Source organism: Ambystoma mexicanum, chromosome 6p, assembly GCF_040938575.1.
Source record: "Ambystoma mexicanum isolate Mex_15411 chromosome 6p, UKY_AmexF1_1, whole genome shotgun sequence".
Taxonomy (NCBI): domain Eukaryota; kingdom Metazoa; phylum Chordata; class Amphibia; order Caudata; family Ambystomatidae; genus Ambystoma; species Ambystoma mexicanum.
Window position 1 is genome coordinate 803,062,260 of NC_090935.1, and position 26,061 is coordinate 803,088,320.

The following is a 26,061-nucleotide window of genomic DNA, read 5'->3' on the forward strand; positions in this document are numbered from 1 at the left end:
CCGTGCAAGAGTTCTTCAAGAGGACCCTCCTCCCACACGCCATCCAGAAGGGGTACCACCATGATTGTCTTCCATTTGGCCTCACACCTCTGGTATAGGAAACCCTCCCCTTCTTGGTCTCCTCCGGCGTAAGCTGGAAATGCTCGGAAGCTTTGGTGACCATGGAATGAAACAAACCAACCTCATTCGGTGGAGACGCCTACGGCTGCAGAGATTTACCTGCCGCAACGATTTCGTCAGTCGTCGCCATGGCCGTATATGTCCCCGTGTCCACCGGGGGAAGAGGCCGCCCTACGAAGATGTGCAGGCTGAAATGAGGGCTTCAGATGACTCTTGTTAGGGAGAATTCTCAGAAATGTGCCAATTCCCTCCACCTTAGAGAGCCCCAGTAACTTTGCTGGATTTTGAGGACTTGATTTTTTTTTTACCTGGAGAGAGAGAGACTATTTTTCCCCACTCTCTCATCTAATTTAATGTGATTTGTTTTAACTCTGTTTCTTTTGGTTGTGGAGTCTGACACTGCATAGGAATCATCTTTCACATTGGGTCACCCAGCACCTTCTGTTCAGTGACACAGGGAAGTCTTTCAGATTTATCAAATGTTTAAATACCTTCTCTGGGATAATCTATTGTTTCCCAGAGCAGTAAAGGGAAATTGACAACTTACATTTGTAACTTTCTAGACCCAGCGCACACTATCTTACAATAGGGTGCTGGAGGGGTTACTTAAAATCCCCTTTGTCTAGCTTCTCTTGTAACATTTTTACATTTGTACCCTTTTCTCGATGAATGGCTGGTGGCATAAGTTTACTTTTAACTACTGTGGTGTGCATTTACTTCGTGCTGCGTTCGCAGCTGCAGTAAAGAACCCAAGGGCGCCATTTTTGTCAAAATGGGCCTGGCCTTTTCACCATTTCTTTGTGGAAAGATCCTTCTTGAGATTTACTCTGCGCGCCAAGCCAGGTTTGGTCCCGCTGCTCGCTTTGCCTTTAGCAGGATTCACGAGTGAAGCCCGCCAATGGCTCCAGGGTGTCTGGTGGGGGCAGGAAGTGACCCAAATGTGGTGATAGGCCGGATGACTGTCCGGTAAGGGCAGCCACCCTGCTGGGTGACTGACAGCAAGGCTGGAATGAATGGGAGAAACCTGAATAAAACGTGAGGCTTTTGGCTTGGAAGGCATAGTCGACCACTGGACGAAGGAACCGAAAAGAACTTGGAACAGGATGCCTGCTGCAACTCCTGGACCGTTGGTTTGCCAGGTGAAGCCCTGATGCAGTGCTGAAACTCCAAATTCGTATCGACAGAGAAGTCCTGCAAGGATGACTTCTTCCTTTGAGTTGGTGGGACCAATCAACTCCAAAGTAAGCCACATGGACATTCTCTCGGAGCTGGTTGAATTCCACAGAGTTGCTGCTGGAAACCGAAACGCCCAGGAGAGGAACACCAGATTGTGTGCGTTGCTTTTAAGTTGGCCAAGAGCTCCAGGAAGATCCGCCTGACTCCCAGGAAGCAGGGCTGACCGAGCCTGAGCCCCCCTCAGAGTGTGGGACCCCAGAAGCAAGGAAAGTCCATCTCGACAGACAGAAACCGCGGTGTTGCTATTTGCGGTAGTCTCAAGGAGCTGAAACACTGAAGTGCCACTTGTTTGAAGATTGCGGTTGCGAGCGGTGACCGTCCCATTGCAGTGCAGGAGCCCCAGAAGTCCTCCCTCTTGTCCCCACGACTGAGGCCCAGTAACAGCGAGATCAGCCGAGCTGCACAGGAACAGAAGTCATCTGCTGCACTTTTTCTTCAATCCAAAGGTACTGTAAAGGCTGAGAGAACTTACCTCTTACTGTAGAGTTTCTTGCATCTTCTACTACTCACAAACCTAAACAGCTTGTGGCCCTACATTGATTCTTTTTTTTATTTATTTTTATTTCATTTAGTTTATACAAACTTTTTGAAAATAAATAGACATAGAAAAAAAAGAAAAAGAAAAAGACAAGAAAGATTGTCAACATACAATTTTTCCTATCCTCTAAATTCATTCACTTTTCTTATCAATCCTTTTCCTTAATCATTCTGATTATCACATATTACTTTACTCAAAAAATTAGTTAGGCTGCTACCTATCTTATAACTCATTTAAAACATCAAGTCTCTTTCCTCTCACTCTGCAGCGTCGCTACAGGTAAATGGGAATCTTGTCTCTAATTGGATTTGCTCCAAAAATCGCATCATGCCAATCGTCAGCTTTTTGCTTTCCCCGATGTGCAGATGTTTCCACCATTCTTCAGCATTATATGACTGGTATGAGCTCCTCAAATTACCCAGACAATTCTCACGTTGGGTCCTTAAGTCCGGGCAAAACAAAATCAGGTGTTTTAGGATTTTCTCGTCCTTAGCACACAGTCTACATTTTGTATTGTTTATCGGGATCATCGTCGATGACACAAAATGTCTTGTTTCAAAGATAGTCAATCGGAACTTTAGGAACAACCTTCTTAAATGTTTTTTTGCTTCTGGTGGTAGATTTTGCATGGATTTATGGGTCAATCTTTTCTCTGTTATTTCAATCCAATCCAGATCCAATAATTTCTTTTTCACCGAATCTGGATTAAACCAAAGAGTTTGTTTGTCTGTTCCTAGTTGATTTAGGATCACTTTGCACGGTTGTTTCCATTCGTTTAGCGCTGATTTCTTTGGATTCATCTCTTCTCTCAAAATTTTGAAAGGGGGTAGATTTGCCTCATCACAAGTCTTTCTAAATAGTGATAGCTTGTTCCATGTGATCCTAGCATTAAGCGATGACATCCCTACTTCAAACAGGACACTCGCAGTTGGCGTCCCTTTGGGGATCTGGAGAATTTTCTTCCAGAAGAAGCCTTCGCATTGTGACCATAGTTTGTATTCGGACCCAAACATATTCTCCGCTCCATAGGTTAGAATTGGCGAGACTTTGCTCCGGTAGAATTTTCTTATTGGATCACATGAAAACTTTCCATATTTTTTTTGGATTATCATACCCTGCCAAGTCAAATGTTTGCAGCTGTTTAAACGTTTTTTCATCATCGGAGCGTCATTAATATTGGAGCTAATGATTGTTCCCAGATACCTTGTGTGTGGGACTTTGTTCAGCTTTTTCTCACCAAGCAACCAACCTTGTCTAAACCTATTGGATTTTCCTCCTCTTGTTTTCTAGGACCAAAATTTCTGATTTGGCGGCATTAATCTTCAATCCCAGGTCTTCCAGAAAGATTCTTAGCGCTGTCAATTTTCGTTGAAGGCCAATTGGTGTACGATCTAAGATCACCATGTCGTCAGCATACATAATATGATTTATCAGCCATCCATTCATCTGCGGTGGAAATGACAACATTTGCTAAAGCGGTGCCTACTTCTGATATGTAGAAGTTAAACAAAGTTGCCCCTAATGGGCAGCCTTGTTTTACACCCCTCTCTGTTGTGATAGGGTTCGTTAAGTTTCCTTCTCGGTCCAAACAGACTTGGATATGAGTATCAGAGTATAGCTCTTTGATGGCTTGGATAAGGCTTTTATTACACCCTCTTTCCATGAGTTTGCACCAGAGTGTTTCTCTATCTACTCCATCAAACGCATTCGCCATGTCAATGAAGGCAAGATATATTTTTTGGCCAGATCTAATTGCATCAATTTTTAGCAGGTTCAGCATTAGTAAATTTGTGCCACAGCCTACACCCTTGATGAACCCAGACTGTCGGTCATCGTAAATCTCCTCCTTTCGGATCCACGCTGTAAGTTGTGCCAATAGTTGTGTTGCAAACACTTTGCCCACTACATCTAAGAGGACTATTGGTCGATTCCTTTCTTAAAGATGGGGACGATTATCCCAGATTTCCATGACACATGGATCCGTCCTTCTTTGATTATTGATCGGAACAAAATGTCACAGAATTCTACCCACTAGTCGATGTTCTCTTTTAAGTGTACATTCGACAAGCCATCCGGTCCGGCTGCGCGCGAGGCACTGCTTTTTTTAATAGTTGCGCGAATGTCTTCTCTGTCTATTACAATTTCCCAGGGTTCACTCCACTGAAAATTTATGGTGCTCGAGATTTTTCTCTTTTTGAATAATTTTTCATAGCGACTTGCCCACTCTTTTTCAGGTACCATACTTGATATTATTACCCTTTCGGAATTAGATACTTCATTTATTATAGCCCAAAAACCTTTGGAGTTTCTTTGGTTTAGAGCCTTCAGCATTAGCTCTGCATCTCGTTGTCCCATTATGGCCCGATGCTGTTTGTACCAATTGATGTATTTATTCTTTGCCTTTTTAGCTTGACTATTGTCCTTCATTAATTTTCCAGCACCAATTCTTCTTATGAATTTCCTCAACTCCCTTTTTCTTTTCGCAACCTCAGGGTCGTATTGATGATTTTGGTACCCCGGTTTCGTCATATGGTTGACCTTTTGAGTTTTGTAAATCTCTAAGAACTGCTGGTATTCAATTAGTTCAGAACAACCCTGTTCTTTATAATGTTTCAGAGTTTCTGTCACTGCCAGTATGTCAGCATTTCTAAGTCGCAATCTATTCCGCCCTGGGACCAACGACACTCCTTGTCTCCATTGTCTCCTCTGAGCAGGTTTGTTCATCTTCCATTCCATAACCACAATATTATGGTCACTTTTGTTTGACCTGTTCACCTCGAAGGAGATTATTTCTTGAACCAAATTGGACAATACAAAGATGTAGTCTCATAGATTTTTGACCACCTCTTTCCCAGGTTGGCTTGGCCGGGATATCTCCATGCGTTGTTCCATTCAACATTGTCAGGTTCCTGTATGACATTTATTTTAACCAGCATTCACCGTTATATCTTTCTTTGGAATTCGCAGGGGCTTTTGGTTGGTCAAGTTCAATTATTTTCATGTTAAAGTCTCCACACACGATCAACCTAGCTTCCGGGTCATCCCTTCTGATGTTGTCGATTGCGTCTAGGAGATCATCTTCGAATTTTGTGTGTTTTCGGCGTTGTATTCCAGTAGACATTTAGAAGGTGGATCACCTGCACCTTCAGCTCTGACTGGCTTGCTGATTCTACACATTTTCTGCACGAAGGGTGAAATGTTTAATGCCGATTTGATTCTCATACCGCATTTTCTTTTAATTAGAGTTAATTGGCCTAACATTGGACGTCCTTTGGTCTTCCTAATAGCTGGATTTATTGAAACTTCAAAGCACTCAACAAAGGGTATGTTCGCGAGCCACGTTTCTTGCAGGCATATCAAATCCGCATGTCCTAAAATTTCGGGTGTAGAATTCAGAAGGTGGGAAAAGCCTCTCGTATTCCACGAGGCTAACACTATCTTTGGCACTTAGTCCTGTCATTAACTCTTCGTTGCGCCATTTAGACTTTTTGCCAACCATGCCCATTTTGTTCCCTTGTCTTCCTGGATGTTCAGCTCCTCATTCATACACTCTGCCGATTTATCATCCTGCTGGTTCTCTATAGTTATTTTCATTTCACTCAATCTTGTATCATTCAATGGGCAGGATGACTCCTCATCTCCAGCCCTTGATTGTGTGTCATCAGTTCTCCGAGCCTCATCACTGACACCTGCTGTTACAGGGCTGTTCACCGGGCATCCATTTCTTTTTTCTATTGTCCCTTTTTTTTCCCTTTGATTTATCGGGAACAACTGCCACCACTGCATTATCCACCTCATAAATTTGATAGCTAGTTTCCCACAACTGCCTTTCACACATGACCAGTTCCACATCTTTTTTGTCCGTGATGTGTAGCAGGACAAATTCCTTGACAGCGTCTGTTATAATTTCCACCCGATTGATTTGTGCACTTTTTAAACTTTTTAAAGCCGGGATTTTTTGAAATAGCTGCAGTATCGTATACCTATTAAGTGGAACATCACATTTTCTCGCTTCGATCTTTTCCACCAGTATTCTGAAAGGTTGGAGTCTTAAGGGTGGAGTTGGAGATGGGGTGCTGCTGCCGATTAGGTTTATTTGGCTTTTCACTCTCAACCACCTCTAATTTCGTAGCAGAGCTCCGGACCACTTTCAGTGGCTCTGAATTTAGATTGTGTTTTGGTGGGGCCTCCTTTGTTTTGGACTGAGCTTCTACCGGAATTAACACCCCACTATACACTTTCATCATGCTTATTGCACGTTTTTCCTCAAGCGTATAGAAGGCTTGGCTTTCCTGAAGTTTTGCACTTTTTATCTTTTGAAGAGTTTGTTTTCAATGGAGATAGAGGCCAAGAGACCACTCTTACCTCTGAGATGGTCGTCTCTCGCTTTCTCATGTTCTTTTATTGGCACCCGTGGACCTGTTAAGTCAGCTGGGATCACCCCTTGGCCACTTTCATCCTCACCTGTTTGATTTACATCAGATGTAGTTTTATTCTCCATGCCTTCATCACCCAGTAAACTGTATGTTGACAGGTTCAATAATTCCTCAGAATCTTCTACTTCATCAACTATCAATGGGGGAGCACTGTTGTTCTTTGATTTATTGATTAGTCCTGACGGGGCTTCTTTATTCTCAACTTGCAATTCTACAGTTTCGTTTTCCCCATCTGGCACAGCATCTTCGTTATTTTAATTTTTTGGTGTGATTTGCTCTGTATTGTTTACTGCAATATTCAGTGCTTTGATATTTCTAAATAAATTCGCTAAGCTCCTCGGCTTTTTGTTCTTTTGTGCTTGCTGAGGTTTCGTCTTTGTCCCATTACTCCGCTTCTGGTCTGCCTTCGTACCTTTCTTTGATTTTTCACCGCTTACTTGCGTTTTCGGGTTTTCGAATATATCAAACCACTCCGAATCATTCTTTTTTGGTGGTGATTTGGAACTGTTCTCGGGACTCACTGTGCTGGGAGCATTGCTTTTATCTAGGTCAGTCAGGTCGATAGTTGGAGAGTTAACACCAATTTGATTCTCTCTTTCACTTTGAGGAGTAATCAATGGATTCATTTTTGCTGGAATCATCGTGGCGGTTGGGACTTCTTGTGAACCCGTTTTCATGGGACTGCCCATTTCCTTCAGTCCTTTCTCAGGGGATACACTTAACACCTTGCTAATGGTGAGTTCCTTTGCATAGCAGCAATTCTGAGATGGAGATACCTTCTTATTCCTCGCAATTTTCTCTTTAAGTAGATTATTGTTAAGTGGCTTCTCGCCGGTAGCCTCTATTCGATTCTAACGTTGTCGCGACTGGCAGAAGCTCTTTATTGGGCTGCCATTTGGTTACCATGACATCCTTGTCCTTACGTTCATTTTGTAGCAGTGTCAAGGCCTGTCTAGTGACTTCAGCCAAGAGTCTCATCTTCTGCTGAATTTTTTAGAGACTCTTAAGGCTGTTAAAGAGATTTTATTGCCTCCTCTTGTCATAATGACCTGTGCTGTCATTTCCACTAAATCGGCTTCCAGTTTAATGATTTTAGAGTTGAGTAGTGCTATTAGCGTAGTTTGATCACGGCTGTTGTCATTTAAATTCTCATACAACTTCCATCAAAGGCGCCACCCGCTATTGTCGTAGCTGACATCAAAAGCGGACTTAATTTTGCCACAACCAACTCTAGAAGGGCGGCGCTGTCTTGAGAGATTTTCACTTCACTAGAATTTGATTCTCGACTGGCGACTTGCTTTGTGTGCACATGGTGCCTTGTCATCACACTCCGACTCAGAGGATGACTGGCTCTCAATGTGCTCACTTGGACATTTGAGCAGAGGGTACCCCATCTCACATAATCTCCCTTTAAATCGTTTGGACGAGCCTTCTGTTTCGCTATCAAAGCTTATGTTTCTTCTACCCCTCTTTTGAGAAACTACAATTTCGTCATTTCTCGTCTCAAATGTTGGTGTATTTGCTTCGAGTCAACAATGTTCTGGTTCTTGTTTGCTAGCCACCCAACTTGTAGCGTTGTTTTCTCGCTTGAGTTTCCTCGGGAGGGCTTTCGTGGTTGCGCTATTTTGGAATTCATCGCTGCTAGGTCTTTCAGCAGTTGATCAGCGATCCCCAAGGAATCTCTTCGGCGTATTATCTTAAGAGAATTTAACTCAGCAGTTCCTTCAATCCAGACCTCAGGTCTTATCCAGTCCTCATTTATCTCTCGCATTGTCTCTCCCAGATTTGTAGTCTTCATCATTATTTGTAGAGGGGAATTTGGCCCCTCCGTTTCATTCTGGAATGGTAGTGAAGCGACCAGGTTTGCTGTTTTTAGAGTTTTAGGTTCTAACTTGTGCATTGCTGCAACTCTCGTCCATGCCAACATTTTTAAGGATGGCCCTGGGTTTGATATATTCTCCAAGGTCGATGCACATATTGCAGATAGCGGATCCTTATAGCAACTCACCATCCTTGGGACGGTTACCTCCAGCCTCACTTGTAGGAGCCTCAAGGATATTTGCTCTTCTATCGGGCTTTCCATACCATTTATCGTTGCCGCTGGTTGGATCCGATTTCCAGCATCTCTCACCTGAACTTCTTTTGCCAGAATTAGATCCCATTTCCTGTCTTTTTGCATTTTCTCCATATGCTTTGCATTAACATTATGAATCAGATGTGCACCTGTCGAGGCACCCCGAGCAGCAGTACCCCTCTTAAAAGTTTTGGCCTCACCCAGCAGATCTACACATGGACTGACGCACAGATCGAGCTGAGAGGGGCTTGGGAGATGTGGGGAGGGTAAGGGGGGAGATGTTACTCAACCCCGGTGTGCGATGTACCATTAAAATGCATCTTTCCTTCACAACACCTGCATTGTCGCTCACCACCGCCGCCATCTCCTTTACCACCACATCCTCAGGTTGTGTTGGATGCGAGTATTTATGTGTTTGTTGCTCACTCACGGCGACCTTATTAACCCCAACCTCCACTCCTTCGCTCGCACTGCCAAGCTTACTCGTACTTTCGTTGACCCCTCTTTCGTACTTCGGACACTGCTCCATTTCTTCCTACACCACCTCCCTGCCATTTGGTTCTGTACCACTAGGGGTTATCGATGAAGATTGCGGTACTGAGGGGGGGAGAGGTGCAACATGCAGGGCCGTGTCTCCATTTTCCGCTTGCGGGATCCTCGCCGCAGCGGTATGCAGGCTAAGTACATTTGCATTAGCATTTGCAGATGCCACGCTTCGCTTGGGCGCAGGTATTTGCCGTTGTCACTGTCCTCATTCTACGGACTCACATGCACCCACAGCTATTTTAATGGGAGCAGCACACACGCTCAAGACGCGCTAGTCCGCTCTTACCAGCTCACCAGTTTCCCGAGATGTGGAAGTGTGCGATGTTGCTCCTCACTGGCCTCCGTCCACGGCTCCACAGACCACCAGGGAACACAGGAAACACACTCGATACACTCGGAACACAGGAAACAGACTCGATACACTCGATACACAGGAAACAGACTCGATACACTCGATACACAGGAAACACACTCGATACACAGGAAACAGACTCGATACACAGGAAACACACTCCACTCCACTCCACTCCACTCCACTCCACTCCGGCGGGGACGGGTGTTTTATGGTAAAGCTCCTCCTTTTCCTTCCCTGGCAATGGCAAAGGCGGAAAGACTCGCCAGAGAGACTCGCCAGGCACAGGAAACACACTCGATACACTCCGCTACTTCTTTTCTTCAAAGACTTCTAAAACGTACCTACCGGAAGTGCTTCAAGACTTTTGCCCACTGACTTTGGCTTAACCTGTTATTCTGAAGGACTCTGCTTAGTGGATCCAAAAGTATTTGCCTGCTTAGGAATATTAGTCATCTCTTGCTTGTTCTAAATAACCTTTTCCTTTGACCAATTCCTAAGAATATTCTAAATACAACAGTAAGATATGAACGTCCCCAGCACCCTAACCATTGAAGTCATCTGAGGGTGTAGGTTGTGACTGTGGGCCATCCCAAAAGGGTCTTTACTGATTTAGAAGCTAAGACTGTGTAGTTTTGGAGTGTATTTGTGTGTTGCTTCTATATTGCTCCCTTCTGAAGAAGGCTTATTCCAACTGACTGATAAGTAAATGAATAATTGTTTATTCAAGAAACCATGTGTGTGTTTATTTGAATACTTGTCACTGTGAATCTCTGTGCAACTCCCCTACAGCTCACATTGACCCCTCTTGAGATAAGCCTGTTCAACACGCTACCAACCTGTGTAGTACACGCTTATACTAAAGGTTGGGTTCCTATTGCCAGGAGGTCAGGTTTGTTGTAGTGCACCCAAGGGTACGGCATACAATCTTGCCTAACAGCTCTTAGACGAAGACTGATCGGGGGCTGCAAGGACAAGGCTCTGCGGCATCCTTTTCTGGATTTCTGTCGCACAAAGTTTGTAGGGTCGACTGGAAGTTGAGGGATACATCCCTTGGCTGCGCTGGCCGGATCGGAACACTCAGCCCTGTGGCGTCATTGCTGCCGTGGTCCTTCTCCACGTGGACCATGCGCAGGTACTCCAGGTCGTCTATGCACGAAAATTGCATTGCCTGGGGCACAGCCTGGGGCTTATTTGCCAACCCTTTTTACACCCTGAGGGGTCGGAGCCAGGCTCAGACAGCATCCTCTTCTCTGGCGTGCCAGCCGGCTTTGCTACAGTCACAGTGGAGGCTTCCCGTCTCAGAGGCAGGGTCACCTTGGGCACAGTAGGGCTTACCTTCACGGGGTCAACCTTTTTAGTCTTCGAGATAGCAGCCGCCACCAGCTCAATCATTCACAGAGACTTCTCCTGCGCTGCCTGGGCCTTCTTGGGCATGTCAGCCACATTTCACTTCATCCTTGGCTTCTCGGGCTTCTCCCGCAGCTTAGCCAGGTTGCACTTTTTATTTTTAGGAGGAGCATGATAGCTGGCGGGCAATGGGGGCGGATGGCGATGTTGATCGCACACTGCCACCCGCTTTCACAGCGACCCTGAGCAAACCGGACTTGCCGTGCTTAGCCTCGTCTTAGGCACCCACGGATGGGGAGCCCTCAAAGGATTTAAAAGCCTGCTCCTCGGACCAGCCGGTCCTGGTTGAGTTATCACCCTGCTCAGGGCAGATGCCATGGCGTTCAGTCTACAGTGTTGATCCTTCATCGTTTTCTTGGAGAAGCCGAGGCAGGTCTCTCACCATCCTTCCTTGTGGTCCGGGTGAAGACAGTAGAGGCATTGGAGGCGTTTGTTCTCTACAAACATGTTCCGTAGCCTGAATCTGGTGCAGGGCCTGAAAGGGATCTTCCTTCCTTCTACTCCTCTGTCATGGCCTGAGGTGCAGAGTAGGCCAAATCCTAGTCACAAAAACACATGCGGGAGTGGGGTAATAAACTCCCACTCAGGAGTAAACATTTAAAAGCCCCGAGACCAGCAAAAGAGCTGGGGGTCTTAAAGGAAATTGGCACAGAAATGAAAATTCTCCCCAACACTTCCCATTATTATGATAAGATATTGGAACCAACCAGTTGACTGATCATGCACAGCACATAACTCAGTATAGAGGATTACTACATTTTGAGGAAAATGTAGAGAACTATTATCTTGCCATTCTGATAAACATACAGTTCGTAATAATTGGGGGTTTCGTGTGCACTGCATATTTGGGAACGAAAGGGGTTGAAATTGTCAGTGGGTTGAGGTGGAGTGGTAGTGTTCCACGGTGGCGCCGATGTTGCACGGAAAATCGAAGTTACTCTGTTGTATCCATTAATTTAAACATCCTCAGGTATTGACTGCCTGAATAAGATGGAGACAACCGTCCACGGCCAAGTTATTTGAACAGGTGTTCTGTGAGCTTAAACATGCAACATTTATGGATAATGATTTCAAATAGGCATATCTACACATGTCAGATAAAACAAACCATATTTGAAACTCTGAATAAATTATGTATAGGGAAAGGAAATGCTAGTGTAAACTTGAAAAATAATACATGAGAAATGATGTCAACAATTACATTAGTCATGTAGTTATCAACATATTACATACCTTATCTTTTAACAAAATTTCATATGTTGTTAAAATAATATTGAATTTCAAGCGCTTGGTCTGAAGGTGCATCCATTCATGGGTTCTTATCTATGAAAAAAATGATTTACATTTTTAACTCTTGCTGTGATGAACACGCATTGCATGAGCAAAAGTCTAAACAATCCCATTAGCATGTTAGCCTAATATTTTAACATTTGCGGACCTTAATTTGTCACAGAGAAACATGTTGAACTTATTTATAGTTTGGGTGCACCTCAGTGAGTACAACCAGTTTATAACTTTTCTAAAGTCCAGCCAAAAATGGATTAGCATCGCGAAGGCAGAGCATAGTGTTCCTTATTTATTTTTTTCAAAAAGTTATGTAAAGCAGTTACACGAAGATGTGCTGGCAACATTGTTTGCTTTTCATTCTACATCATGACACGCTAAATTCCCACTGTTTCTTTCTAACCTGGAATATCTTCACCTCCCCACTCTAGGAATCCTGCTAATTCTTATGGTTAAAATACCACGCATTTACTAGCATTACTAATAAAAGGCAGTTGATGTTCAACATACAAGCTAAAATGGATAGCAGAAGATTTTGGAAAGCAACAAAGACTTCAAAGGAATAAGTTACTTGCATGTATCTCTGGTTCTCCAGCACTGTTATCTTTCATAGATTCACATGCTGTGAATATTGCCCGTCGTCAGGCTGGGAATTCTCAGTAACAGAGCAGCTTAAACAAACTGAAAAATGTCGCTTTTCTGCTCTATTATAGTCATTTTGGGTCATACCGCCCACAGCCAATTGGAACACCTCCCGTTACTCCTCCCCTGTCTGCCATCTTCAGATCTGGCAGGCAAACGTGAAGAGCAATACGAGCCAAAAGACGAGTCATGTGGGGTAGGTGGGAGGGTTGCATGTGATTCTATGAAAGATACCAATGCTGGAGAAGGAACAAGTTACTTAACTGTAACTGTTCTCCAGCATGGGCCTGGCATGGATTCACATGCTCATGAATATTCCCCGTCAGGCTGGGAATCCTCCGTAAAGAAAAAAAAAATCTGTTTCAGTTTCACTTCTGAACTGTCTTTCTCCTAACAACCAATCACTGGTCTCTGGGTCACACTGCCCCCAGCCAATGACTGCCCTCTATCTAAGCCCCTCCTCTGTCAGCCATCTTCAGATTTGGCAGCACGTAAAGTGTCAATAGGACCAAGAGAAGAGCGGCAGAGGAGTTGGCGGGAGGGTTTGCATGGGAATCCATAGCCATCTTGTACTGATCTTATCCGTTGCCACAGTGCCCTAAGATGAACTGCCTTTGCGGCAATAAATCATATCCCCCACCCCTGAAGCTGACATCACTCGACACGTACGGCCCATTTCACAATGCGAATGCACGTCTTGTGTCCATGTTCTCTGTGTGCCAGCTAATGATGTATCTCCATGGAAATGGCAGGACACCTCTTTTCCTCAAGAAGTATAAACAGACCGCTTATCAGAGTCACTTTTTCAATTGTTTCACTGTCTTTTTTGCGGATCCTGTGGCTCATTTCTGCTATGTTCAGCTATCTTTGTTGCTCGTAGCCTGTGCGATCAGATACTAGTACTATCATTACTATTGATTTTAATTTTGTCGTATAATGGCAACAATACAGCCCTACCAGTATGAGCCAGAGTATTCCAAGGCGTAATTATTTGAAAGAGCAAGATGCGGAAACGATGGGGCTTCAGACGACAGTTGGGAGGACGAATCACCGGATCAAGAGCCTGAGCTTGGTCGCATGGAAGAGGTTTCCACCTGGTGTACCTGCAATCGGTGTGAGGTCATGCCAACCGAGGAGGAGAACTGCTGCTGAAGAGAAAACTCTTGGTACTTGTCCTACATATCGGAAGAAGAGCCACCGCTGCTATACGTTACCGATCTGCATGACTTTAGGGCAGCCTGACTCACAAGGTCCGTGTGAGGATTATGATGGTGCTTATGCACGAACTTCGCGCAACAGTTCGCCCTCGCAATCCGAGTAACTAGTAAGTGTACTCTAGCTGTGATGTCACTTAGGCCACTAACATTTCATGTTTGTCTCCTATATTGTCCTTACTTTGATCTATCACTGCCAAAAGAATATAGTCTTGCAATTCTATACATCACTCGCAATGTTGGGAAATCATAGTGGTCATCTTATGTGTCTCTCACGTACAACCACAAAACAATATTTCTCTGTGCCCCAAACTTTATGGAATGCATAGTTCACTTTTGTAATATGTCTACACTTTAAAGCCCAAGTTGATTGATCCGTGAAGTAAAATGTGTACTGGCAACTATGCCATAGGATACAAGATTGCATTTTCAAATAAGGTTTGTACACTTATGTTCATTTAAATACAGTTTGTATGTTTCTCTTCCACAGGTGGTACAGGCTGGTGGCCTATCGTGCGTTTACATGGTGGCTTCATGGGAGGCTTGGACACGGCGTTCGACGAGTAATACCCGCCTGTGCCGTTGGTGCAATTCGAGCCAAATTCCCTAGTGACAGCGCTCAGTACAGGGGATTTTCACACACTGTGCTGCAACCCGAACTATACAATGTGTAGTACATTTGTGCCATCAACATTAGCAACAAAATAAAACTGAACTTTTCTGAATAGTTGTTTCTATTTTTCAGTGAATCAAGGACACGCTCACTTGTCCTGGCAGGGCCGACTGTGTGGGAACGGCCAAGGTGCCAAACACCATGTACACTTCAAAGGTATTTTACGCACAGGGGCCATTGTACACATGGCCTCCCCAGATCCAGTGTCTACTGGCTCCATTGATTCAGTCCGCGCCCCTGCAATCCACATAAAACAACGCCATAAACACGTCACTCATTAACATACACAGCCACTTTTCTAATTCTTTATAAACCCCTTTATATTTATCCTGAGAACATCTGTGAGCACTGCAAGTCAACTCATGATCGTGCTACCTGCTCTCCTGCTACTAACTACCCTGCTTGCTGAATCTAATTGTTAGTCAAGGTAAGGGCAGGTCACCAAATCATCTTTTTTAGATCTCTAAATGTCTATCTATTTCAAACACATGTACCCAGTAGTGTAATGTTCATTCATCTCATTGCCTTTAGTATTGTATTCTGTTCAATTTGTTCTATTCTCGATATATAGCAAACGTCATCAGTGCCAATTGGGATAGAATTGTATCCTTCGCGGACCATGTATATAAGCAGGTTTCCTTTTGATGCGTGAAAGTACATTCAACGAACGAATAACACGTTACGATTTGCGTCACATCATTCAATTCTGTATTAAGGTTATCCTGGTGTATATTCTACTACGCTACACAGGTTTTGCTTATGTGACCAAAACAAACATTGCATTGAAAACTTTGATACAATACCATCTTTCTCACGCATTCATGTAAAACGTTTTTGTAACTATGTACTTCTTTTTTTTTTCTTTTACAGATTTTTCAAGAATGCCTGCTTGTATGGTTTACGGTTGCCATTCTAAGACCCATGACAGACCTAAGGGCACAATAATGCATACATTGGAGGAATATAGATCTAATGAGAGAATGGGTCAGATATTGTGCATGTCCGCCGGGCAGAGCCCAGGATGTCTTGGGGGACTTGAAGGCCAATCGATTAAGCATCTACAGCCTGCACTTTACCCTGGATATGCACTTCCAATCGCAGTACACTAAAAAGAAACTAAGAACGTCTCGAAAATTGCTTCCAAATACAATTCCAACTCTATTAATGCACACGCGGGACCAGGTGAGTTCCGGATGATGAATTAGCAGTAGGCCTTGGGGTACTGACCAGCTACCTACATGAACGGATGGCTGCTTTAAGTATAAATGTTTCTTACTATAATTTTGCATATTTACAAGATTGTACTACTTTATTACTATAACCCATTTTACTACACATCTGCCCCTGGTTTTAGGAGCATCGTAGAAACTAATTATGAACATAGAAAACTATGCCATAGTGCCCTTCGGAAAGAGCATTTTTTCATAATCGGTTGCTTCACATGTTAATTCTTTTAGGTGAGCATATTGACCGACGCACAGACCCTCGCTAGGGTGACTTTACCAAGATATCCAGTATACCAATGGTGAGCCATACAGACTTGCAGAAGTTCATATTATTGAGAGTTGGCTCTTCCCACATATTTAATACAAATCTAATTTTCCCTTTTACCACTTTGTGACAATGTACAGAAAATAAAGGAGCAAGATTCTGCACCCATTTCTTTTCCAGAGTCAACAACATCTTCAAATGCCTATCGGGTAGTTTTATTTCGCTTTTCTATTACGCGAATGTATTATGCATGGAATTTTAAATGATATGAAATAGTTTACGTATCCTGCCGTTTGTTTACATAATGTTTAATTTATGGGTTTCTATTTATATGTACCATTGTCTGCTTCCTATTGTCTCTGTTCAATTTCACTGTTTTCATCCATACTAAAACAAGTACTGTGTTAGAGGGGGATGCTGGTACTTTGACTACAATTACATCATCCTTTGGAGTTGGTCCAGAGTGTAACGCTCACCTGATTCTCGCAGAGGCGCCGGTCTTGACTGGGCGACTACCGTATCTTCAAAGGTGATGTGTAGCACCCGGTTGGCTCTTTGGGCTGGACCTCTGTGCACTGTATGCCTCACGTGTAGAGTAAGATGTCTGCAGATAGAAAATATGGGGTTAATGAACTGGGGTTATTGGGGTGTCCCTATCTCTTTCCTCTTCTTTCCTGTAGACCCCCAAAGGTTAACGCTCTCACCTTAGGTAAGTGAATGCCGAGCTCTCCATCTGCCTCGGGGCAGGGTGCTGTAACCAGTTTCTTCACTGGATAGGTAGCGCAGGCCTCTTGACTTCAGAGGACTGCTGTCCGTCGTTTACTGCACGAACGGTAAGTTTCGAGTCATTCAAATGTCTTTAAAGTCTTTAGTAAAGATGTCTCTTTTTTTGCAGGGTTCCGGCGATGGCGGATGACGGGCTGAAGTGAGTTGAAGATGGAGCCCGTGTGATGAATAGAAGCGCCTGGAAGCACGTAAGTAAGCGCTTGTTGCCTGCTTCACGATGCGCTCTAACTGTCTTTTTATTTTGCAGGTACGAGTTCGGAGCGGCTGCAGGGTGCCGAAATACCCACTGGATTAGATGTGGAAAGGAGTAATGGCACGTGAGTATTAAAGTTCCCCAATGTCTTTAAACGCACCTTGTTTTGTCTTTCAGATGCGGGATGCAGCGCCGAAGGCCTCCGGAGCGTGCGAAGAGATGGTAAGCTTTTGTCTTTCAGATGCCGGAATGCAGTGTGAAGACCTCCGGAGCGCACGAAGAGTAGGTAAGCCTTTGCCTTCCTTTGCCTTTCAGATGCCGGAATGCTAACCTGTTCTTTCTTGTCTTTATAGGTGTTGCTGAAGACTGGATTCAGGATGGTAAGCCTTTTTCCTTAGGCCCAGGACCGGATGCAGAAGACACGATGAGCGTTCTGCTGCAAAGGTTGCAGAATAACGCAAAGCAAGATTCATCCACCGGGTGTGGTTTAAATAGCCTCCTGTAGTGCTTAGGTGTCTCCTTCCACAGCCACGCCTAGGTAAGAAAAGAGTTCCTGGTAAGAAAAGAGTTCCTGCCTTCCAGAAGAGTTCCAGTGTTCTGAATCTAGGGAGTGGCTCCAGCCCCACCCAACAGGAAAAGTAGTTCCAAACAGAAGAGGATCAGAGACTCAATTGGCAGGCAAGTAAGCAGCATGGTCTGCTGCAGGTAAGTCCACCCAAGCATTATGAGCCCGGCGCTTCCAGCGCTGGGACTGGGCATATTTATGAGCCTGGTGCCACTGGCGCCAGGACTGGGTCCAAAAGGTCCCAATTGGGACTGGTTGGCACTCGGAACCCGGGTTATGGATCTGCTTCCAAGGGAGTTGGGAAAACCCTGACCTTTTGGAAGCAGAGATCATGACACAGAGTATGAGGTATGCGTACTGACAGTTCCCTTGAATAAAAGAAAGTAAATCCTACATCGGATACTATTAGACAGTGGCATTCATATAAACGTGCATTGTTTCAAACTCCATCATTTCAGTCCGAACGCTACAATTTCTACTCTAATGCAGAATACAATGCAAAATGCTAGAGTGCAACAGTACAATCAGTAGGTTTTGCATGGTGATCTCTGATCGAGTACACTTGCCATCAATCAGGTGATATTTGAAACGTCTATTTTGACTAAATGACATACACTGTTTAGAAGGGCATGTATGTAAGCGATGTGTGTGATAAAAGACTTCAAATATGCTTTGACTTTTGTTTTTTTAATGAAAATTCTATTCAAGGAATGTATAGAAGGTCGGGAATTAGAAGAGCAGGCATGTGGATCAGAGGTGGACAACGGGCTTGATGGTGAGGTTGTTACAGTGAAGAGCACGGTGTCACAGAAAATCAAGAAAACCAGGTTAACAAACAATTTTGTTTACTAAAAGTGTTTTGGGCTGGTGTTGTCTTTATAACATGTTTTGTTTTATCTAAAGTGCTATATATTGTATGTTGGATTTACATTGAGCATGTTTTTACAACCCATCTCCTAGAGGCCCAGAAGGAAAAGAAGTATAAAGACACAAACACATGAAACCAAATATGCTGCTTGCCAAACATATTTCACAATGGAGCAACTATTATTTGAGGCGCAGCATGGTCCAGTCATTAAGCAGACTCAAGATGCTTATGCCCAATGGCCAGAAAACTAATTGAATGTGGCCGGCGAAGCAAGCAAAGTGTTGTTGGACCATTGCTATAATGTGAAAACTCGACAAGATGAAGATGAAAATTAACATAAGGAGGATGCTTTTGAAATACTGACCACTTCACACAATCTACACCCGCAAAACAAATAACCCAAGCGGAACTAACAGACTGAAGCTTCTACGCAATTGACCGAGGAACTTGCCAAAGATCTCGACTACAGTGTGTCCAGTTTGGCCGATATGTCCACAACAGTAGACTCACAAACCACATTCATGCATGACGATAGTCTAATAAAGAAGCACAAATACATTGTATTCGACAGCTGCCTGGTAGAGATTATACCGATGCTGAAATGTGTCCATCCAGTGAGGGGGAAAATATGCGGGGAGCCATTGGTGAATGTGACTCGTGTATCACAAGACACTAACCTGAAACTCCAAGCCACCTGGTGCCCAGCTCCATTTGTCCGCTCAACCGATGCTGGGCAATGTGCCAGCTGGAAATTTACTGTGTGCAGCAGCGTTACTCTTCAGTGGCTCCATTTTAAGTAAGTTGTCCAGTTTCTGTCAAATTGTTGGACTACAGTTCCTTTCTAAAACGCACTACTACAAATATCAAAGAGAATTTTTATTCCCTGCAATTCGTCAAGTCTGAAAAATTGAACAAATGTATATTGAAAGGAAAAGGAAATTCTCTGGCAAACGGTTGAGGCTAGCTGGCGTTGGACAGTGTGACAGCCCCAGATTTTCAACAAAGTACTGCACATACCACTTTCAGGACATGGAAACAAAAAAAATGGTTAGGTTAGTTCGGTGGTCGTTCAGGTGCCCGAATGTAAATCCTCAGTGGCCATAGAGAAACATTGTTTTATACAATCCCTGGAAGATCTCCAATCGGGGGGAATGCAAATTGACCTCATAGCCACCGATTGAAATGTTTCAATAGCCAAGGCCATGCGAGAGCAGTTTCCAAAAATTTGCCATCAATTTGATGTATGGCACGTTGCCAAATCAATCAATTCAAAAAAATCAAAGCTACTGGTAAAAAAAAAAGTCTTCTGAAAATATTTTACGGTGGTCTATGTCTTCCAGCAACCATCTTTGGTGGAGCTCCAAAACTTGTGATCTGTCTGTGGAAATTCTACTTGAAAAAATGGCACTCATTGATGCACCACTGTTCCAACGTTCACTAATGGACAGAAAACCTACATTTTCACCAATGTGCACATGGACCTTTATCAGAGGAACAGAACGCACGAAGAAGTGGTAGGTTCCATATTCACCTCCACACAAAGCTCTTGAGAAGATAGTGTTTGATAAAACTCTTTCAAGAGAACTGAAGGGACTCTCAGAATTCTGTCACACCAGAGATTTGGAGGTGTTCCACAATATGTGCCTAATGTACAGGCCCAAAGAGATTGCATTTCGGCATAGCCGGGATGCAATATCGAACATTACTAGCGATATTAGCGCATAACAAGAACATAGGGAGATAACAATCGAGAACTGCGGGAAACTTTGGGATGCCTCGTTACACAATGGCAAAGCAGAAAATGGGTGGTCAGGCCAATATGCCTGGAAATGAAAATTGATTTTGTGAAAGATCTCATTGACGGTCTTGGACATGCATACCCATGGAATTGCTCACTATATTGTTCCTAGGACACATACATTGCCACAAAACATTGCAAACGTGCCCTGTCCACCGAAAGCAGAGGTCGTAGAACAGTTCACTTTCACGTACAAATGATTAGCAGCGATTTAAATGTTCAACAATATTTATACATTGTACATGACCAATGGAAATATATTTAACTTGAATTTCAAAGCTATTAAAAGTATAAATAAGTATTAAGCGTCCAAATTGTTTTTTCAAAAGTATCCTCTGTCAATTGTTTTTGCAAGAAGTTCCTGTTGGAGGATGCCATACATAGTAACTGTGCTTTCCCCCTTCTGGCAAGCTCTTGTGTGTCCTTCACTGATCGGGGGAGGGTCAAATGGATATCAGCATGAACGCAACTGTGGAGTCTGCAGTTGCCTTATCAAGCACTAGTCCAAATAGCCGAATAACTACGCGCCACACTAAGGAATGAGACCTGGGCTAGAAAACAAACTTGGCATGCAAGAACTACTGACTGTAAGCAAAACAAAGCATGAAAGGGGGCTGTTGGTGTCAAATAGGTGCATTCTGACCTATATTTTTCATGGGGTCATGTCTTAGGGGTGGTTGCTATCGGATGCCTCATCAGAAGGGCTGATCTTTGATTTGCGGCCTTTGGAGTCTTACGATTTCAAAACACATTGGGGATAGGTGTTAGTGTTAAAAAATGTATTACCACTCCTGATTAGGTATATGGGAGGTGAATTTGAAATGGTGCTGGGGTAGGGTCTGGGGACAGATGTGCTCAAATGGAACAGTGGTCATGGGTTCAGGGTGCTGCGGCCTGGCAGGAAGGGGTTGTAGATGGCATGAGTCAGTCAGCAGAGACGGATTGTGCACTAGGGTTGGAGCAGGGCTTGGTCTGACATTCTCGTACAAGCACATGCAAAAATGAATAAGACGGGCTGAGCGCGGTGCTGTGAGAGTGAGCAGTGGGGCAGAGGCCCTCGAAAAATAAGGCATTTGAAAGTAAACAAAATGAGGTTCAAAGCATACACATTAGCACAGCGTAAATACACTTATATGAAACATGGGTGATGCAAATAGGTACAGGAGGGGTGGAGGAGTCTCCCACCTTAGCTTAGACGTCATTTGACCAGTACGAGAATGGTTCAGTTGGGCGGGATATACCGCCTCTACTCCAACATTTGTTAGTGCGCTGGAAGTTCACTGGAGATGGAAGGGCACTTGTATTTAGGACTTGCGAGTGTCTCACTTTATCAGCAGCAGAGCACATTCCTCCTCAAAAACAGGGCGCAAGCAGATGTGACAGTGGGGAGAACATTAACTGGAACTGTTTTCATAAAATAAGTAAAGCACTATAAATTTCAAAGAGTAAAAAAGTATGCACGATCACGCAGCATTGGTTTTCAAAATATTTTCAAAATATTTTCTAAAAACAAACAATTCAGGTTTTTTCGAAAATATTCCAAAGGCCACGTTGCTCTGCAGGGCTAATCGCTCCCATGGGAGTGGAGGTCACCGCGTTTGATTTTTGCTTGTGAGCTGTGCAGAACCACGCATCCTACACAGTATGTTTTTGATTTGTGGGCTTCCACCACCAAAAGCAAACTTGGCATAGGCACTACACAGAAGGTTCGATTGTTTTTCGTCCTTGGAAGAAGAACAAGTTACTTTCTTACCTGGTAACGTTCTTTCGATGGGATGGTCCGACGACATATTCCATATCTATGACAGGTAATGTCCACAGCTGTGCTGCTTCAGAAAATGTTTGGCGTCTGCGTCCTGCATCGATGCGCCGTCCCCGAGGACCTCCTCCGATGGCCGACGTCACTCGATGTGATAAGTAGGATGCACGACGCCCATAGCCTCAGTTATAGTCTTTTCCCAGAAAGTGTGCCACCAGTTTTCTGCCAGTCAGACACACAAGGCCTTGCGTAACGCAAGTTGCAATCGCAAAAGAAATTCTGCAGCGGGGAAGGCAGGGAGGGATCGATATGGAATACGTTGTCGGACCATCCCATCGAAAGAACGTTACCAAGTAAGAAAGTAACTTGTTCTTCGAGGGGATTGGGTCCTCCGACGTATTCCATATCTATGACAGACTCCCAAAGCAGTACCCAGCAAGGAGGTGGGAAAGAATTTAGAATACAAATTTAGCATGCCCAATCAAATTGCGGAATAGAGAACTACCTTGCCAAAGGCCAGATCATGCCCTCTGATGGAATCAACGGAATAGTGACGTACAAACGTATGTACTGAAGACCAGGTGGCTGCATCACAGATGTGACGAATAGGAACTCCCCTCTGCAGGGCACTAGACGCAGCCACTCCTCTGGTAGAATGGGCCCACAAGCCAGCCGCAGGGTCCTTACCCACCAAGCAGTAACACTCGGAGATAGCTAAAATAATCCAACGAGACAAAGTCTGTTTCGTCACAGCTTGTCCCAAACGCTTTCCAGCATAACCAATGAAAAGTTGATCGTCCACTCTGACCCGGGACATGCGCGAGATATAAAAGCTCAACGCTCTCCTAGGATCAAGCCTATGGAGCATCTTCTCTTCCTTACCAGGATGTGGAGGAGGATAGAACGCCAGAAGAACAACCTTCTGGCTCAAATGAAATTCCGAAACCACCTTCGGAAGAAAAGAAGGACGAACTCTAAGGACAACCCTGTCCTTGTGAAACACAGTGAAGGGTGGATTAACTGAAAGTACCTGTAACTCACTCAGCGAGCGGAAGTAACCGCAACTAAAAACACAGTTTTCAGAGTTAACAGCCTCAAAGGGCAAGAATGTAAAGGCTCAAACGGAGCACCCATAAGAAACTTAAGAACAAGGTTCAAATCCCAACCTGGCACCAGAAAAGGCGACGGAGGGAACACATTAGTGAGCCCTTTCAAAAACTGCGAAATTAAAGAAATTATAAAATAGGAACACTTCAGACGAGCGCTTAAATATGGACAGCGCCGCCAGGTAACCTTTAATGGTCCCCACTTGCAAGCCCCTGTGGGCCAAAGAAAGCAAAAAAGACAGAACCATGGGAATGTCACATTCAAAAGGATCCACATTCTGAACTCTGCACCAGTCGCAGAACTTTCTCCAACGGCAACGGTACAGAGACTTAGTTGCCGGCCGCCTGGCCGAGAGCAACACCTCCATCACATCTTCAGGGAGGTCCCAATCCTTATACCTCAACCTTTCAGAAGCCAAGCATGAAGATTGAGGGATCTGACCTCTGGATGGAGAACCTGACCCCCCCTCCTGTGAGAGCAGATCGTCTCGGTAGGGAAGACGACGTGGAGGTCAGATGGACAAGTCTAGAAGGTCCGGGTACCACGTCATCCGGGCCCACGCCAGAGCAATGAGGATCATCCGGGAACCGAACCTCCATAACCTCCGCAGCACTTGCGGGATGATGGGGACTGGAGGAAACGCGTACAGCAGTGGGAACGACCACTCCACCACGAACGCGTCTCCTAAGGCTCCTTTTGGAGGAAATTCCCGCGAGCAAAACCTTTCGCACTTCCGGTTGACACTGGAGGCGAAGAGATCCACTTGAGGGGTCCCCCAAAGGGCGAAGATCTCCAGGAGAATCTCCTGAGCCAGCTCCCACTCGTGAGAGATCGTGCTCTGCCTGCTCAGAGCGTCCGTCCGCCGTCTCGTCTCCGGCCAGATGAACCACCGAGATCGAAACTTCCTGCTGGATGGCCCAGAACTCGAGTTGCATCGCCTCCCTGCACAGCGGAAGTGACCCTGCTCCCCCCCTTTTTGTTGAGGTAGTGCATGGCCACCGTGTTGTCCGTCAGAATCAGGACACTCTTCCCGCGCACAGTCGGCAGAAAAGCCTTCAGGGCTAGCCTGACGGCCCTCAGCTCCAACAGATTGATATGGAGTCTGGACTCCGACGGAGACCAACGACCGCTGTCAGCTTGTTGGCATGAGCTCCCCATCCCGTGAGGGATGCGTCCGTCACGAGAGTCACCTCCGGCCAGGGCAGCCAAAATGGGGCCCCCTTCATCAGATTGCCCTCGACGGTCCACCACAGAAGGTCCCGGGCTACCGAGGGCAGCACCTGAACAGGGTCTGACAGCCTGCCAGAGGACTGAGACCACTGGAGCTTAAGTGCCCACTGCAAAGATCTCATCTGCAGACGAGCCTCTGGCACCAGAAGAATGCAGGATACCATGAGGCCGAGCAGTCTCAAGAACTCGGACGCTGGGAGATTCTGGGCACCATCTGCTGAATGTGAAGAGCCCTCACCTGAGGAGGAAAACACTGCCCAGGGACATGTCGAGCACTGCTCCGATGTACTGGTGCCGCTTTGTTGGTGTCAAATGGGACTTGTTTAAATTGAGGGAGAAGCCCAGCCTGTGAAGGGAGTGGCAGGTGACAGATAGATGATCCAGGACTTGCTCGGGAGAGCTCCCCCTGAAAAACCAATCGTCCAGGTAGGGGTAGCCTGAATCCCCCCTTTCCTGAGATGCGCTGCCACCACCACCATGAGCTTGGTGAAAACCCTCGGGGCAGAGGTCAATCCGAACGACAGGACCCGAAACTGAAAGTGCGAGTCGCCAACCGTGAACCTCAGGTACTTCATGTGCTTGGGATGGATCAGCACATGGAAGTAAGCATTCTTGGGGTCGAGAGACACCAACCAGTCCTGAAGTTGAAGGGCCTGGAGGACTTGAGAAAGAGTCACCATCTTGAACTTGTCCTTCCTGAGGAGTTTGTTCAAACCGCGCAAGTCCATGATGGGTCTCAATCCCCTGTCTTTCTTTGAAATCAACAAATAAGGGGAATACCATCCCTTGTTCCTCTCCGCTACAGGCACCAGTTCTATGTCGCCTTTCTCCAGCAGGTCTTGCATTTCCTGCGCACGGAGCGGATCCGGGCTCTTCAAAGAGAGGTTCCCTGGTGGATTGTCGTGAGGCCTCTGCCGAAAAGGAAGACAGTAGCCGTGGGTTATGATCTCCAGAACCCACACATCCGAAGTAATGGCTTGCCACTCTACAAGATGCTGCGCCAGCCTTCCCCCAACCGGCGAACCATGGGACCTGGCCTCATGACTGAGTGGTAGCGGCTGCGACGTTGCCCGAGGGCAAAGAGGCAACTGCCCGAGCGGCCTTGGCACCTCGAGTACCTTTGTTTCCACCTCTGGCACTCTAACGATGGGCTCTTTGACTGCTAGCTCCTCTCGCTTTACTGAAGGACGAGTAATAGCGAAAGGAACCTCCCCTCCATTGCTGTCCCCTAGGACGAAAAGGCAGAGGTTGGCGAACTGCAGCGCCCAACGATTTCGCTGCAGCTTTGGAGGTCTGCAACCTCTCAAGGCTCTCGTCAGCCTTGCTGCCAAAAAGGTGTTCACCGTCAAAAGGCAAGTTGAGGAGCCGGGACTGCACATCAGGAGCGAACACAGACTTCCGCAACCACGCAAACCTGCGCATTATGGTGCTCGCCGCCATGGACCGGCTGACACAATCCGCCAAGTCCAAACCCGACTGAACGGCCTCACACATAGCATCCTTGCCATCCTGAACCATAGCAAGGAAACCATCCCGTTTGTCCCCTTCGGTAATATACTCAGCCGCTAATGCAACACAGTTCCACAGTGTGTGTGAGAAACGAGACAAGGCACATATGGAGTTGGCTGCCTGAAGCGCCATACCCCCCGAAGAAAACACTTTCCTCGCCCAGCCGTCAAAACGTTTGTCGTCCCTATCCGGAGGGATGGTAGGCTACAACGCCTGCTTTGCCGGGGCCG

The 26,061-nt window shown here is 45.3% G+C and overlaps 1 protein-coding gene across 1 annotated transcript in view; it reads right to left on the reverse strand.

Moving 5' to 3' along the window:
* The window catches only part of CHD1 (chromodomain helicase DNA binding protein 1), a 2,212,767-nt gene that overhangs the window by 1,455,283 nt on the left and 731,423 nt on the right, over window positions 1–26,061 (reverse strand). The window contains exon 13 of the mRNA XM_069625454.1: window positions 11,946–12,035. Coding sequence (XP_069481555.1) covers window positions 11,946–12,035 — 90 coding nt within the window. The remainder of the gene's footprint in view (window positions 1–11,945; window positions 12,036–26,061) is intronic.